The sequence below is a fragment of the Lissotriton helveticus genome, chromosome 6 (genome assembly GCF_964261635.1).
Source record: "Lissotriton helveticus chromosome 6, aLisHel1.1, whole genome shotgun sequence".
In the NCBI taxonomy this organism is placed as follows: domain Eukaryota; kingdom Metazoa; phylum Chordata; class Amphibia; order Caudata; family Salamandridae; genus Lissotriton; species Lissotriton helveticus.
In genome coordinates, this window is record NC_136067.1 from 1,917,654,073 (window position 1) to 1,917,672,674 (window position 18,602).

At 42.8% G+C, this 18,602-nt stretch overlaps 1 protein-coding gene across 2 annotated transcripts in view; it reads left to right on the forward strand.

Moving 5' to 3' along the window:
* CDC42BPA (CDC42 binding protein kinase alpha) overlaps nt 1-18,602 on the forward strand; it is a 1,077,984-nt gene that overhangs the window by 678,671 nt on the left and 380,711 nt on the right. For both annotated transcript variants that reach the window (XM_078649868.1, XM_078649869.1), the window contains exons 14-15: nt 1,946-2,056; nt 15,658-15,905. In XM_078649868.1, coding sequence (XP_078505994.1) covers nt 1,946-2,056; nt 15,658-15,905 — 359 coding nt within the window. The remainder of the gene's footprint in view (nt 1-1,945; nt 2,057-15,657; nt 15,906-18,602) is intronic.

Below are 18,602 nucleotides of genomic sequence, written 5' to 3' on the forward strand. Positions count from 1 at the left end.
ACACCCATGTACAGACCTACTGAGACACTCATGCACTCACTCACCCACACTCCCTTTCAAAGGTTAGTGGTTACTGTTAGGAAATAAAATGTTAAAAAACGTAGAAATTGACTGAATAAAACAAAGGTTACAGAGACCTTATAGTTAGGAAATAGATTTTTAAAAACCTTAGAAATTCACTGAAAAAATGAAGGTTACAGGGATTTTATAGTTAAAAAATAGAATTAAAAAAACCTTAGAAGTTCGCAAAAAAAACGAAGGTTACAGGGCCGTTATAGTTAGGCTGAAATGTCACTCGTCCAAAACCAGTGAAATTCAGCAGTTGGAGTTACCCGAGCTAGCTAGAACCTATGTGCCTGTAATGCACTGCTTACAATCTCACATATCACATCACTGATGACATCACCCACAGAACCACTCGTACACCTACTCACATCTTCATACAACCTCTCGTACACCCACTCGTACACCCACTCGTACACCCACTCACACACCCACTCACACACCCACGCAAGCACTCGCATACCCATTAACAGACCCATACAACTACGGACACACACACGCTCACCTACACAGTCACTCACACACTTAGTCACACCCATACAACCGCTCACATACCCATTCACAGTCACTCACACAACCACTCACTCACCCATTCAACCACTCAGTCACCCATACAGCTATTAACGGAGCTACTCACTTACCCATACATCCAGTCACATATCTATTCACTCACCCACAAAACCACTTACATCAGTACAAAACTCATGTGCCCACTCATCTATAGAGCCTCTCACACAAATACTTACTGTGCAAAACAGCCACTCAAACAGCCACTCACTTACCCGTACACCCAATCAAACAGCCACTCACTGACCCATACATCCACTTACACACCCAGTCACTCACCCATAGAGCCATTCACAAAGCCACTCAGTCACCCATACAGCCACTCACACACACACTTAGCCACCACAGTCACTGATACAGCCACTCACCCATCCGTACAGCTACTCATGCATCCGCTTATTCAACCATACAGCCACCCGCACACCCATACAGCCACTCAGACACCCACTCTCACACTGAAACAGAGTCACAGTTCTACTCAGATAACATAAGTTAGAAACAGTTTCACTCATTAATAGTACAAAAAGAATAGTATTTTAACTTATGCATTAACTTAGTATATATCTTTAACTCTCAGAAGCTTTTTTGAAACACTACTATTCACTGGATGATGTGATCAGTGATGTTATTTGATGTGTCATCAGTGGTGTCACTGATCATGTCATGAGTGATGTAATATGTCAGGTCATAAGCAGTGCATTGAGGGGCGTAAGTTATAGTTAGCTCAGGTAACTATAACTGCTGAATTTCACTGGTTTTGTACGAGTGAAAACTGATCATAACTATAACGTTCCGGTAACCTTTGTTTTTTTCCAGTGAATATATATATATATATTTGTTAATTACCTGGTCTGAAAAGGATACCGGCCATATTCCATTTGATAATCAGCACAATAACAGGTATAATGTACCCTGAAATAAATTCCACCGTGGCAAGAATCAGTGAGTGTTGATTGCACGAAAACAGAATATTATACATTATATTTTGTGATAATAAATTTATGGTCGCACACTTCAAACACCATTTCTCCACCTCAACTTTTGCCAAACCTGCAAATAACCGAGAAACAAATGGATCTTGTCTGAATATTAGGAGTTCTAAATAATAATTGAGGAAACATAAAAAGAATCTGGTTTAGTGAGAGCCTGGGACTCAGCCTTATTTACTTACCTGAGCTCTTGGTAGATTGTGCCTCTGAGCCAATAGATGTCCTTGAGGTTTAGTTTCTCTTATTAAAACTTTTATCATTGCTTTTATATTGCACAGAATTCAAACACGAGACTATAAATGTGTTTCTCTTCTGACCCTTTAAAGCTGGAAGCACAAGCAGAAGCTGCCACAGCAGAAGCATCAAAGGAGAGGAAACTGCGGGAGCGGAGTGAGCACTACTCGAAGCAGCTGGAGAGTGAGATGGAAGGGCTCAAGGTGAGAGTTGAGAAGTGTCCTGATAGTGCAGACTGGGAAAAGACTCGTTTTTGAGCTCTGTTTAGTGAGTGAACCAGTGATGCTCTCAAAAGTGAAAATGAGGAGTAACAGTGACATCCCTTCACAAGGCCATTTGCGTACGGTGAGCAACTAACTTAGTAAAAATTCATGTTTTTGCATTCACAAGATATACCTACATACCGGTGCCATTGCCCCAGCATAGTGTAATGTTACATATATGAAAATATTTATAGGGAGCTGGTGCTGTTGGGCGGGAATGCCTTGCAGATTGTTTGAGCACCACAAGATTTCAAATTTGGGGACTTCCACAAACTTTCCTAAGACACATTCCCACCCCGGACAGAGAAATGTTAGAGGGAAGAAGTAAATCATTATTCAAGGTGGGAAATATGAAGGGAATGTCCTCGACTTGGTAGGGGTGTCAGCAAAAGGAGTTTCCCCAACTAGAAACGCACCCCACTAGTGGAATATTGAGAAGCATTTGTTTTGACACATTTCATGTAGAAGATCTTTCAGGTAAGTTTTAACCCTTGGCAAGCTACAAAGAACCAAGAGTTCAGAATAGCGTAGGTGTACTTTCAGGTTTCACCTGCAAACGTTTTTATTTTTCCTTGCGTAAAGAAAGTATTTTGCCTAAATATTTTTAATTAGAAAACCTTCCTGGGAGTATGAAAACATCACACTTCTAAGACATCAGAATTTATGTTTCCATCTAGAATTCCTCGAGCTCTGATGAACGATACTTTGGTGTGTTTTTTGGGTGGTGTTGCATATTTTATAAGTTCATCTGTGCTTCAAAGTGTTTTCCCATGTTATGTCTTCATATAAAAGCCCACCTCCCCTTGTCTGCAGTCATTTGATCACATTTTTACCCATACCTCCTTGCGGATATTCCTCCCTCTAACTACTGTGTTCAGATTCTTACCTAAAATTATAGAGAAAGGGAGTCCTTCAAGCACTGTGCTCATTATCATATGGTTTTTGGATCCGAAAGGTTTCCTGGCTGCCAGTTTGTTTGCGGATTAACATTGCAAATGCGTTCTGTACTAGGTTGCATGTATTTCATAGCAGTGTTGTCTTAAAAAAAAATGAAGATGTGGTTGTAAACTTGTGTCCAGAGGAAATTGTCTACTACTTATAGCCTAATAATGAAATTGATGAATGTGGATTAATGTGGCACCTACAAGTCCTATTGTGAAAGATCATGAAAAGTAAGGGCCATGCGTGTAATATTCTGTGAGCCGGAGCAGATCCATATCTAGAACCCAAGCCCCGCTACAAAAGGGAAATGCTGAGTTTTCAAGGCAAGTTAACCCCTCCAGCCTTAGCAATTCACAGAGGGCAACTCGTTTCACCCAGGAGCATTAAGTACTATTCTGGCTCCATAGGTCCTCCTTCCCCTCTGATGAACATCATCCTGCCACTACTCCCGCTGTAACGTCTACTATAGCATCAAGGGAGTCCAAGAACTGCCAAGACGGTTGATGCTGACTGTGAAGTTGACTTTTAATGGTGGACCCGGCACCTCTTTGGAAATTGACTTCTATGTTAAAGCACTTGAAATGGATGCGTTGGCATCTACATTGACATTAAACTTGATGGTGAAGTTGCCCCAGACAGCCGAGCTGATGCTGAGAGTTGTAAAAAACAGACATGTTGGCTAAGGAGGGGAAGTGGAGAAAGGAGGCAGCCAGACAGAAAGAGGATGCCTAAGAGAGAGTCATTGGTTGCTGGGGTGAGACTCCAATTCACGAGAACAATGGATGTCAAAGAGGTATGTCAGGACCCTGGACTCATCCTCAAGGAACACAAGGTAAGGCAGCGAGTCCGACCAGGATCTGGGTCGATCATTTCTGACTTTTGGTCGCTCTTAGTGGTATCCTGGCAACCCCATCTAGAAGAGAAATGGGAGCCAGGAGTATGGGAGTAACACAGTCCTGTATGATGACGCAGAGGAGGCAGGACATTATGAATTTGTAAGCCCGAAGTTGACAGTGGACCATGTGATGAATATGTTTCAAGGAAACGCTTTAACATCCATTTAACCCATGCTTCTTATTGCCCAAGGAAATGATCGACTACATAGCCATACTAGGAATGTTTTTTTCTGAATTTGGCCCGGGTATGCTGTTAGGGGATGAGGAGCAGGAGTTCCTCTTCATTCTGGAACATGATCTGGAGACTTTGTTGGTGTCGTCACTTATACACCACAACATGAAGAAAGGGAAGGCCTGCTTTTTTATCTCTGTTCTTGTGTTCCCTTTGAGGCAGGACAAAATATAAAGTCCATTATTGTCAACCACTCTCTGTTATTTGTTAGCAGTGTACTGTGATTCTGGAACCCTGGTGACTGCGGCTGCCCTCAGCCTTTTTGTTACCCTCAAAGTGGAGAGTATGAACATGGACGGCATGGGAAGGAAGTTCTCAGAAATGTTATCTCTCCCCATTTGGGCAGCCACTACAGTGGTGCTCTTCGCTACGTATGACAGGGTGTAGAGCAAGAAAATAGGTGAAGTGTCCTTCTTCTTGCCAGGATGAAAAGCTAGACGAGGCAGAGAAGGCACTAGCTAAAGGCAGCCTAGCGTCCTAATATGTGATGAAGGCAGAAGGCATGACTGAATTTTGCAGTATCTTAGTTCCGTACCAAAAAAACAACGTTCACAAGGAACGCATTTTAAATATAAATGACAATTTGTGGCAAATAAACTTTATTAAATTGCTTACCTTTTGTAAAAATAAAAGTGCCTACTTCGGCTGAAGTTTGGTACAACTAATTGAATATTCTGTGAGCTTGTCTTAAAGGGTTATATGATCAATTCATTGATATATATGAGATAACCAGTATATAATTGCTTATTAAGCATTGCAATTACTTTATTTGCCACAAATTGTCATTTATATTTAAAATGAGTTCCTTGTGAACGTTGTTTTTTTTGGTACGGATGTACTTATGGGTTGTTCTTGTTACTAATAATATTGGCAGTATCTTAGTTCAGCATGTGCAACGGAATGGTGCTGCATTGCTAGGCTTGAATGTACTGGGGGCTACTTGAGAAAACATCAATCTCCCTTTTGTGGATAAGTGCATGAAGCCACAGAGGTTTTCCCCTCTACAGTTCCACCACGGGTTCTTCTCAGCCCCAACTCACAGCTGTACTTTAACAGGGACTTCTTACCACCTGACTGGAGATGCAGGCCAGAGAGCTGGATTTGCCTTTCAGCAGAGAAGAATTGTTCAGCAAGGAGGCCATCAAGGCTCTGCAGTCTATCAAGGCCTTTGTGGTGAAAGCTACAGGGTCCTCTTGATGAAACGTCCATCTCCCTTTCGTGGATAACTGCATGCAGTCACACATGTTTCCCCCTCCAGAGTTCCACCAATGGTCCTTATGAGCCCCAACTCACAGCTGTACTCCCAACAGGGGCTTCTTAGCCCCCCTACCCTCACCTCCACCCCACTCCTCCCAAAGTCCCCTCAGGGCTTGGAAGAGTTTGAAGGAGGCCAGCTTTCCTGGTAAATTTGGTAGATCCCCAAGTGTTACTCCTAACCCCTCCCGTGGGGTGCAGTTCGTTCACTAATTTAAGACCTGTTTAGATCGAATAGTTTTAAGATCTTACCACTGCAGATGCTGGAGGAAGGCATCGCTGCTGGGCAATAGGTAAAGATGCACTCAAGTCACCCCCAAAACAAGCTTTATGCAGGGTTTTCTTTTTTATAAAGACATACAAATTTACATTTTTATTTAAGCAGCTTCTTACCAGCTTGTCATGTTAGTGTATTCAAAAACCATGTGAATCTGTAAAATACACCATTGCTGCAGCCTTCATTTAGGTTAGATTCTAATGGACTGAAATAGTCCAGTAGGGGATAAACTAGTGAAGTCCTCCCTATGGATGTTTAGTTTTGTTAGACATCATGTTAATCATGTCAATGAAAACAAAAAGGGATATTTTCCTTATTTTATATCAATGTGTTGGTTACTATTGCTAAACACAAGCAAATGCTTTTGTTTTTGATTGCAGGCGTCTACAGCAGCCTACCAATGTGCTAAATAATTCTGTCTAGCTGCTGTCAAATTGAGGCATTTGTGCCATGCTCTTTGGCCCTTCTTTCCTGTGTACTGCTAAATTACATTTATGATTTTTATTATGAATAATTAAAAATCAGTATTAGCTAGATCCTTGACTTTAAATGCAGTCTTCTCTAAACACATGTGCTGTGCACTGTAACCTGTATGTAAAACACTAAAGCAAGATTGGGTCAAAGTGTATACAAAGCCCAGAAGATTTTGTTCAGGAAATGGAATCTGCTCAGGCACTAGTACTATTAAATCACAAGACATGAACCCTGGCTGTCAACACTAGGCACTCAAGTGGTACGGCACAGGCGAAGCAAAATGTTCTAATTTAAGAGACAAAACCCACAAGAGGAGAAACAAGTAGTCAACAAAGAACCCAGTCAAATAATGCATTTGCCAGTGACAGCTCGAGCACACAGAGATGCCAAAGCTCACAAAAAACATTCCACAATAGGAGTAGAAAACTAAGGAAACCTCTCCTTTTATCCAAAACTGAAGGAAATTAAAGAACAATAATCCCTAACTAAAATATGCAAATATACATAACAAAATAACAATGAAAAAGGCGGTAAATAGAATCCAGCAGTAAATTCATAACATGACATAATTATGCAATTTACCGGGTAACCTTACCATCCTTTTTCTGCTTTGGGGATCACCAATCATGTCTGAGTTAGAAACTTTGTTACTTATGTGCTTCATCGCCTGCACACAATTGTTGATTTTTTCAAAGACGAAGTAGTGTTCCAATGATTGACATGTAAAGATATAGAAACATCACCTACATTTTCAAAATGTTGTAATTAATATTGTATTTGATATAGCACTTTTATATTTGGAATTAACAAGTAATCCACTTGGGTGTCCCCCTAGTGCTAGCTTCTGTGCCTCGAAAAAGATAAAAAGGCAAAACACCAGTAACCAAATGTCAAGTACTCCAGACGTTCTCTGTCTGATCATTTCAGACATTCAATCTTCAGCTCAGTTCTAGAACTTGTTTATTTAGAAACTGGTCTATAAACATTATTGTAAAAGCATCCATACAATATTCTAAAATCATGACTAATATAAGAATAGTTAAAATGGAATCAAAAGCACATTTCTACATCAAGAACATCAGAAGATCATCAATTAGTAAAAGGTATCATTCCAGCCCCCTGGGCCCTTTCAAATTATCTTTGCAGCTCCTTTAATGACTCCTGTATTGCAATTAAAAATCTTCCTATTACACAAACAACATTTAAAAATATTAAATTTATCAAAAGGCTGAAAGCTTTATCACAATTAAAAATATTATAAGCCAAAAAAAAAGAGGTTTAAAAAACTCCTTCCATTCATCCAGGAACCGCAGACAATCCAATCAAATATGTGGGCCACTGTATTTTACTTTCAGCCCACATGTGCACAAGCCCTGTTCGTCTCTCAGTGCTGCTTTTATCATCCTATCTGCATACCTTGGATTAAGCCTGACCCTAAATTTCATTATCGCATTCCTAAACTTAGGGCTTGACAGGGACTCAATGTAAGGGAACACTTAATCATTACTTCAGGCAAGTGGAGGGTTTACTCCCCAGTTGGCAAACCCTCCTCTCTTGCACTTTTGCTTATAATAGCTCCTGCTTAGGGATCTCCTTCCCTGACTTCCACTGTTCTGGCGTGAATGATAATTTTATACAGATCTTAATTAGGATACTTCTAACTTAGGATGCCCAATTCAATTAACTTGTCTCTATTTTCATTTTTATATAGATGTAATATTTTAGGGATCCCTTCTCTACTCGATATCTGCCAAAACTTCATTTTAGCTTGCAGCCCCTGATAACTTCAGGCTGGAAGTTGGAATTCTGCCCTTATAGCCTGGATCATGGGTGATGATAGAATCTCAAGGAGCTGTTTCACGCATTTTCCCTCCTCAAAATTCCAATCCAATTTACCACCTAAGGATACAGCCTCCACCCCTTACTGGAATTGTGGGCGCTGTGGCTTCTCTTGTAAGGTATCACCAGCAAATTAACAATTGCCATACTTATTTTGTCATAAACTGATAACCGTTGCTCGCACAGAGGGCAGTAGCTACATAGGTCCCTAACTGGAAAGAAGGTTGTGAAGTGAGGCATTGAGAAGCAAAGGCAAATGGATAAATCACAGGCATGAAACATGTGGGCATGCGACGTATAGTACATGATGAGTTTGCAAATGCTCTCATGTCCTGCAGAAATCCTCTCTCACTTCTCAGGTGAGTCGACCATTTGTTGTGCAATAAATTGTTTAAGTAATTGTAATCAAGCCCTAGTAGGACATCATAAAGCAAGGAGGCTGTGGCGTTTGTGCTCTGTAGCCATATTTGAAATAACCTTGCATGGAAGTAAAGCATTCAGATGTCTACCTTGGTAGAAAATGCCCTGTATGTTAGATGGAATCACTACTGCAATAAATTCCTCAATCTCTCTCAAGGTACTAAACTGTTTCAACCAGAACATTTGTTCAGCTGAATGTGAAGAGAAGAGCAGAAACAGCAAACACAAATGATAACCACTGTGATGTAAAAAGCCCTTTCATTCATTGGCAATATTATTTTTGAATCCTGTTTCATCCCAAAGATTTATCCCAACTCTGCTGATAGACCCACTTATTTCTATCCATATGTCTTGGCTGTGGACATGCCCAATATTCTGAGAATGCCATTTGTCTAAAAATCATATGCCAGTGCAAAATGTAATTACGGGAGTGTCGTAGCTAGGAAGCACTTCAAGCACATAAAGCCTAATCTCAGAAGATGCCGAGAGCTGTTTGTGAGTCTCTTCAACCCCCCCCCCACGCCCATCTGAAGATGCTATATTCAATACGGCACTGGTTGACATACCTTTTTGAGTGAGGCTTCATATATGTTCACCCTGCTTGTTTCAGATTTGATTGCAGCAAATGTTCTGTGTTCGAGGCTAAGACAAAATTTAAATTTACATTTTTTCATCTCATAATCATTATTAACTGTTTAATTGTGTGCTTTTAGGTCTCGCCCAGGCAGCGCTTGCGCTGTCTCTTCGAGACATGCTATATTCAGGATATGAGAATCCTAACAAGGGTTCAAGTTGACACAATATGTGCATCAAATTTTAAACAAAAAATCCAAAAACCTTAAGAAAACATTATATTATGAAAAATATGGAAAATTATACCAATGAAGACACAGAAAAAGAAAAAAGGAGAAAAAAGAGAAAACCCATATTTAAACATACAATTCATAGAAAAAGTTTATTAACAATGATAAATAATTCAATCTTAAAACATATAAGGCAAAAGACGCTCAACACAATACACAAACAAAGACCTATAAAAGTGCAATGTGTAAACAGACAAGTGGCTGAGGAAAAAAAGTTTACAAAAATCAGACTTTCAGGACAAAACTGATACAACACAAAGCAAACAACGCGTCCTCTTCAGTTTCGGCCACATATGTGAGTCGACGGCATGTAAACCATAGTGAAACTAAACGGTCATCATCAGGACAAACTGTAATTATATGAGCGTCCGTACCAGTTTCAATAAAACATCTATTGTTAAGTAGACCCAACCGAAGGTGCAACGATCGTATGGAGTCCGCCTGGAAAATGACTGATTTAAAATCGCAGGAGCTTATGCATAAATTCAAGGGCTCCAATATTAGGTGAAATAATGTAACATCCTATTCCTTCAAATAATTTAAAGAAGCCAAATTAATTGGCAGAAGGCTTAAACATCAGTGCTAGTAGATCACATAATTACAGGCATTTATTCATGAGTAAACTGTCAGTCGCCTTTAATAAATTTGCTCCAACAGATGAGTTCGACCAAAAAAGGACCTGATCTAATACTGGACAATCTTTGTGAGCATACCCCACACCATGTCTTGACTCTGATACTTCACAACAGCTTCCTCAATGCTGTTCAATCCTAGGTGCTCCTGTCCATTTAGTTAAAAGTTGTTCAGTGTCATTCCCCAGTCTGTAACCCATAAAGTGCTTAATTCAAGAAAAGAAAGAAAAAATGTGCAAAGGGTTGGAAGTGCCTCTCAGAAACAACACCATGGGAGCTACTGGTAGGTACTCACCAGTATGCTCAAGTTCTCATCATTGGCAACTCCCAAGACCGAAAAGTAATAGTGTAAAAAAAGTGCAAAATTGTATGTAGGTGTGTGGAAAAAGGTGGAACCATGCACTTGGAACAATTTCTGCGTGCAACCCTATTCTGACTCCCTTGTGAAAAAGCAAAAATACCCACTGAATTTCACTTCTCCAAGCTAAAAATGAGCTAGACAACCACTGGTAAAACTACTAACTTTAATCAGTGCCGTAGGTCTGCTCAATTTAAAAACCAAGACACACTGTCGCAAACCATCAGTTTCTATGGAAGGCCAACATGTTTCATTACAATTTAAACTTACGGCAATTTCTTCAGGACTCCTCGCCACACTGTCAATTCGATTATATGCCAGGTAGTTGCCCACACCATGCATACTGGCAACCGTCTTTCGTGGGGATGTGTACAAGTCCACACCACCAAAGCCTAGTACCACAGTTGCTTTATGTCAACCAGTACGCTTCCTGCGTCTGGCTTCGGACTCCACGCACACTAATAGTGAAACTAAATGGTGGTCATCAGGACAAACGGTAATTATATCTGCGTCCGTACCAGTTTTGATAAAACATCTATTGTTAAAGTAGTCCCAACGATAGTAAGGAGTCCGCCAGGAAAATGACTCTGTAGAATGATAATCAAGAGGAAATGCTGATTTATAATCGCAGGAGCTTATGCATAAATTTAAAGGCTCCAAGATTAGGTGAATTAATGGAACAGCCTATTCCTTCAAATAATTTTAAGAAACCAAATCAATTGGCAAAAGGCTTAAATATCAGTGCTAGTAGATCACGTAATTACAGGCGTTTATTCATGAGTAAACTGTCAGTTGCCTTTAATAAATTGGCTCCAGCATATGGGTCACTGGCTTAGTCCAGCCCCACGGGTTCTGTAGCATGCTGTCCACACAAATAACTCCCCAAATAATATGGGCATAAAGCCTCACTCACTATCCGCCCATCTTTTTAATTGGCACCTGTAAATGGTGGCTTTTCATTGATCAGTAGGCTTACTAGGCCCTCCTTAGTACCCCCTTGTCTCTTCTTGTAACCTCCCATGAGGACACCCCTTGTTACATGTGTTGTTACTCTCTAGGTTTTACTTACCGCCTCAAGGCACTATTTTCTTCAAAGGCTTCAGGCAGGACACACACTTGGTCCTTAGCAAGGCTGGCAGTGGTTACTTCACTCACTAGAACATCTCACTTTTATATCAGACCATCTATAAATGTCCCTTTATCAGCTCCACATAGAGTACAACCTAGTCCGAAATTAATGTAATAATTCTTTTGTCACATTTCTAAGCTACTAATTGTTTATATGGACATAGCTATTTCAATGTACCCCTAGTACTGTCTTGCATGCAATGCATTAGGGGTAGGGTGTATTTACCATATCTTCTGCAGGGTACATTACCAAATGTGACCAAAAGAAGTCCCCTTTTGCCCAATTATGGTCCTGAACTCTGCAACATGACTAGGAAAACAACATTCAAAGGAAAATTGGGGTATATTGCGCACTCCGGAGGTTATTCAATTAGTCAGAATTCTCTACATTGAGAATGATCAGCGTGCCACGCTTACATCATGCCTGACTACCATGCGGTATATAAGTAACTGTGGCCAAGTCCCTAAGGTGACTTGGACTGAAGCGTGCACAGCTATATGGACTTTACGTCATTGATTAATACATTTAAACCAATATTTGTTTATTTAGCTCAAGAATTATTTTATAATGCCAATAACTCCAACTTTGTAGACATGTAGTGCTGGTGCCTTGCTCACTAGGGACCTCTAAGAGCAGCTAGTGGTATTGCACATAGACATGCAGTGCTGGTGCCTTGTTCACTAGGGACCTATAGGAGAGTATGCTTACTGCACCTAGACATGCAGTGCTGGTTCCTTGCTCACTAGGGACCTCTAGGAGCAGCTTGCGGTACTGCATTGAGACATGCAGTGCTGGTGCCTTGCTCACTAGGGACCTCTAAGAGCAGCTAGTGGTATTGCACATAGACATGCAGTGCTGGTGCCTTGTTCACTAGGGACCTATAGGAGAGTATGCTTACTGCACCTAGACATGCAGTGCTGGTTCCTTGCTCACTAGGGACCTCTAGGAGCAGCTTGCGGTACTGCATTGAGACATGCAGTGCTGGTGCCTTGCTCACTAGGGACCTCTAGGAGCAGCTTGCGTTACTCCACCGAGACATGCAGTGCTGGTGCCTTGTTCACTAGGGACCTATAGGAGAGTATGCTTACTGCACCTAGACATGCAGTGCTGGTTCCTTGCTCACTAGGGACCTCTAGGAGCAGCTTGCGGTACTGCATTGAGACATGCAGTGCTGGTGACTCGCTCACTAGGGACTCCTAGGAGCAGCTTGCTTTACTGCACTGAAACATGCAATGCCTTTTGCCTTGCTCACTAGGGACCTCTAGGAGAAGCTTGCTGTATTGCACCTAGACTTGCAGTGCTGGTGCCTTGCTCACTAGGGACCTCTAGGAGAAGCTTGCGGTACTGCACGAGACATGCAGTGCGATGTCTTGCTCACTAGGGACCTCTGTAGAAGCTTCCGGTACTGCACCTAGACATGCAGTGCTGGTGCCTTGCTCACTAGGGACCTCTAGGAGCAACTTGCGGTACTGCACCTAGACATGCAGTGCTGGTGCCTTGCTCTCTAGAGACCTCTAGGAGCAGCTTGCGTTACTGCACCGAGACATGCAGTGCTGGTGCCTCGCTCACTAGAGACCTCTGGGAGCAGCTTGCGGTACTGCATTGAGACATGCAGTGCCTTTTGCCTTGCTCACTAGGGACCTCTAGGAGAAGCTTGCTGTATTGCACCTAGACTTGCAGTGCTGGTGCCTTGCTCACTAGGGACCTCTAGGAGAAGCTTGCGGTACTGCACGAGACATGCAGTGCGATGTCTTGCTCACTAGGGACCTCTGTAGAAGCTTCCGGTACTGCACCTAGACATGCAGTGCTGGTGCCTTGCTCACTAGGGACCTCTAGGAGCAACTTGCGGTACTGCACCTAGACATGCAGTGCTGGTGCCTTGCTCTCTAGAGACCTCTAGGAGCAGCTTGCGTTACTGCACCGAGACATACAGTGCTGGTGCCTCGCTCACTAGAGACCTCTGGGAGCAGCTTGCGGTACTGCATTGAGACATGCAGTGCTGGTGCCTTGCTCACTAGGGACCTCTAGGAGCAGCTTGCTTTACTGCACTGAAACATGCAATGCCTTTTGCCTTGCTCACTAGGGACCTCTAGGAGAAGCTTGCTGTATTGCACCTAGACTTGCAGTGCTGGTGCCTTGCTCACTAGGGACCTCTAGGAGAAGCTTGCGGTACTGCACGAGACATGCAGTGCGATGTCTTGCTCACTAGGGACCTCTGTAGAAGCTTCCGGTACTGCACCTAGACATGCAGTGCTGGTGCCTTGCTCACTAGGGACCTCTAGGAGCAGCTTGCTTTACTGCACTGAAACATGCAATGCCTTTTGCCTTGCTCACTAGGGACCTCTAGGAGAAGCTTGCTGTATTGCACCTAGACTTGCAGTGCTGGTGCCTTGCTCACTAGGGACCTCTAGGAGAAGCTTGCGGTACTGCACGAGACATGCAGTGCGATGTCTTGCTCACTAGGGACCTCTGTAGAAGCTTCCGGTACTGCACCTAGACATGCAGTGCTGGTGCCTTGCTCACTAGGGACCTCTAGGAGCAACTTGCGGTACTGCACCTAGACATGCAGTGCTGGTGCCTTGCTCTCTAGAGACCTCTAGGAGCAGCTTGCGTTACTGCACCGAGACATGCAGTGCTGGTGCCTCGCTCACTAGAGACCTCTGGGAGCAGCTTGCGGTACTGCATTGAGACATGCAGTGCTGGTGCCTTGCTCACTAGGGACCTCTAGGAGCAGCTTGCTTTACTGCACTGAAACATGCAATGCCTTTTGCCTTGCTCACTAGGGACCTCTAGGAGAAGCTTGCTGTATTGCACCTAGACTTGCAGTGCTGGTGCCTTGCTCACTAGGGACCTCTAGGAGAAGCTTGCGGTACTGCACGAGACATGCAGTGCGATGTCTTGCTCACTAGGGACCTCTGTAGAAGCTTCCGGTACTGCACCTAGACATGCAGTGCTGGTGCCTTGCTCACTAGGGACCTCTAGGAGCAACTTGCGGTACTGCACCTAGACATGCAGTGCTGGTGCCTTGCTCTCTAGAGACCTCTAGGAGCAGCTTGCGTTACTGCACCGAGACATGCAGTGCTGGTGCCTCGCTCACTAGAGACCTCTGGGAGCAGCTTGCGGTACTGCATTGAGACATGCAGTGCTGGTGCCTTGCTCACTAGGGACCTCTAGGAGCAGCTTGCTTTACTGCACTGAAACATGCAATGCCTTTTGCCTTGCTCACTAGGGACCTCTAGGAGAAGCTTGCTGTATTGCACCTAGACTTGCAGTGCTGGTGCCTTGCTCACTAGGGACCTCTAGGAGAAGCTTGCGGTACTGCACGAGACATGCAGTGCGATGTCTTGCTCACTAGGGACCTCTGTAGAAGCTTCCGGTACTGCACCTAGACATGCAGTGCTGGTGCCTTGCTCACTAGGGACCTCTAGGAGCAACTTGCGGTACTGCACCTAGACATGCAGTGCTGGTGCCTTGCTCTCTAGAGACCTCTAGGAGCAGCTTGCGTTACTGCACCGAGACATGCAGTGCTGGTGCCTCGCTCACTAGAGACCTCTGGGAGCAGCTTGCGGTACTGCATTGAGACATGCAGTGCTGGTGCCTTGCTCACTAGGGACCTCTAGGAGCAGCTTGCTTTACTGCACTGAAACATGCAATGCCTTTTGCCTTGCTCACTAGGGACCTCTAGGAGAAGCTTGCTGTATTGCACCTAGACTTGCAGTGCTGGTGCCTTGCTCACTAGGGACCTCTAGGAGAAGCTTGCGGTACTGCACGAGACATGCAGTGCGATGTCTTGCTCACTAGGGACCTCTGTAGAAGCTTCCGGTACTGCACCTAGACATGCAGTGCTGGTGCCTTGCTCACTAGGGACCTCTAGGAGCAACTTGCGGTATTGCACTGAGACATACAATGCTGGTTCCTGGCTCACTACGCAAGCATATGCAAAGCACTAAGTCTTGCATTATTGAAAGTATGAGCTATTGGAGTTCCATTAGTATTTGCAACGCCAATACCTCACACTATCAGTATTGACAAACCTATTGCATTGCAAATGCTTGTTTTAATTTGGCACTACATTCTTTAATCCTATGCACCAATTTTAATTTAAGTGAAGCACGTTTATTGAACTGTATACAATATATATACATTTACAACAGTTCAAAGAATTCACATTATTTCCATTCCAATGCAGCAAAATATATATATATATTTTTTTAACTTTTTCTAGCAAAAGCATGTTGGTCGGTCTCCAGGAGTAAGCAGCACCGAGCATCAGCAAGAGATCAATAAACTAAAGGCTGACCTGGAGAGGAAAAGTGTCTACTATGAGGAGGAACTAGCCAAGCGGGAGGCATTACGCGCCACTGAAATCAGAAATCTGAAGAAAGAGCTGCGTGATGCTGAGAGCCACCAGCTTGCCCTGAAGAAGGAGATCATGATCTTGAAAGACAAACTGGAAAAGACGCGGAGAGAGAGGCAAGTGTGCCATATTCCAGGCATGTTCAAAAGAACTATTACTCTAATGTACCATGTAACACCGTTGATGAAAAAAGCAAAGTCACAAAATGAACAGAGAAAAATAAATTGTGATATCATTATCATATTTTATGCGAATTTCCTTACTTCAACGTTAAAAAATCCTGTGGTAACTGACACAATGCAGTTATGTGGTTTTCAACAGGTGAAACCATCTGTTTTAAGCGTAGTGCACTTTAAAACTTAATTTAGGAAGTACTAGTTTCACTCTGTTTAGGGATCTCCCCATCTTCGTGCCTCTTTCCCCTACTACCCACGTCAACGACATTGAGTCTGACTCTTTGTAATGTCGGAATCTGCCAGTGCCCAGTGACAGCGCTAGTGGGCAAGGTCAAGGGGGTGATAGATATCAAATGGGGTTGGTTCAAATGCCCCAACTCCACGTAATAATTATTTCTGTTATTTCTATTCTTGTGCTTGGAGAGTAATGCAGCTCTCTTCCAGTGCAATGGTCAGCAGTTTGAGGATATGCTTGGCAGTACATTGTGAGAGCTTTGGATTTCAGTCAGCCCAATACATGTAGAGTTGAAGCTGGCAATATGCATTATAAGATTGTCAAATGCTACCGAAGGTCACTCTGTAAAGTTTGAAAATCTTATAATGCATATTTTATATTTACATCTGTCCAAACAAAAAAGCTGCTGGGTGTAGCTGATTTCGAAACTGAGGCGCCAGAGGAAGTTTATGTGGTTGAAAGTGGGTGTGCACGCAAATTGTCGCATGGATCAGGATGACACTTGAACTTGTGTACAAGGGTGTCTCTATCCAGCATTAAAGCCTTTATATCATTTCTATTATATTTTATATAGTATTTGCTGAATCTATTTTGAGGTTGCTTAGTTGCATCGAAACTGTTGCACTGTTGTTTTGGTTGGATTTCAGTTTGTGTCTCACGTGCCTCTTGCTATTTAATTTTCATAGTTTGGGTCATAGGGTGAGACCAAATTAAAAAGTGAGACGCACTTAATTGCTTTATCTCTCTAAACTGTATGGATGTTCTTACTTGTCTACTGCCTATCCTGGGTAACACCCTGGCTCAAAGCACAGACAATCCAACACTGGGCGTCTCCAAACAGGTATGAGGACCGCGCTGGGAAACTGAAGTAGAGAAAAAAACAGAAGTAACTTCATGTATAATGGGAAATTGAGGTCTAACTTGATGTAGTTTGATTAGTTCCACTTAAGAAAAGTTATAAACAACACTCAAAGGTTTTAATGTGTTAAAGAATGCAATGAGATGAAAAACAGCTAAAATCAATGTGTGCAAATAACTTGAAACATGAGCAAATGGTGGGATACAGAGAGTACCAATTGAAAAGCAGGAGTTGCAGAACCCTACTTTTAAGGTCAGTGGTTCTCTTGGTACAGAGCGTGGGCCACTTCCAGTGGGCATGCTTATGATTTACTACTCAGGGAAGGTTGCTCTGTAATATTTTAAACGTAACATGCAACTGAAGGTGGGAGTTATAATGGAAGTTGCAAGGAATGTCGAGTTAGCTGGCCTTAAAGTAGGGGTGCCGCCAACTCTTCGATCCTTGGCTATCCTTTTCTAGAGTTACATAACTGCCATGATTGAAGTATGGAGTGCTTCGTCATTATCTGGGTGGATCTGGGAATTTGTTGTAAGTGGTGAATCTCAGGTCTATTGTAGCACAAAGACTGGAGATCCCAATGTGAAAAGTACTGCTGAATGGGCACTGCTGAAGATGCACTGTTGGGTGGCTGTATCCCACATTCCTTCAGCACAGGCTTTCACAACAGTCTCCATATTTAAACAATTGATGGGGATGGAAACACGAGAGCAGCTTTTGTTGCGTTTCATTACTTCAAGCAGGTATGGCATAAATGTGGGGCATAATCTCAAACTTCCTAAATTGAAAATAAATAATCCAGAGGTCAACCACCTTACTGCTAAATTCATTCATAAGCCTTGTCTGCTGAGGTGTGCAGAGTGTAGCTTGTGTGTACCCACCAAGGCTGAGGACATGTGAAACCCCAAGACATCTGTCAGCCTACCTGAGTGAATTGGCAAAGGGGCCCGAATTGACTCAAACAATTTACTTGTATGTCCTGCTTGCATGTGGAGTCATGCCTTTGGATTGGAATTTTGGCTTTAGAAGACGTCACAATTAAGATAAGGCAGTGAGTCTATCAGGAACCTGGTTAAGTTAGATGTGACTTTTAGATCCCTTGCCCTCTGATTTTAGTCACGGCTGAAGACAGTTTGTGGTAATGAAAAAGTAAGCAGAATGATTCTGAGCAAATGCAAGTACAGCCCCAATGTAGGCAAACCAAATCACAAGCAGCCTGGGGACAAACCTTTTGAATTCAGTCAGGCAATGGCATAAACCTTGGGTTGTAGACAGAAACTAGCAATTTCCATTTAAAATGTTGAAGAAAATCCTGCCATTGCTTCAAGTCAAGAAAGGACTAGCTATCCTCATCAATAGTAAGCTACACTGATGTAGCTCTTTCTACCTTAAATATCCAATAAAGTTCTACTTGCTTCTTGAAGAAGACGCTATGTTCTGTGGACAACTTGCATGCGCATGGGGGATGCTTGGTGGTGCTTGAGTGAGTTCATAACAATACCCCTCCTGTATAATGTCTAGAATCCAGCGGTCAGAGGTAATTGCC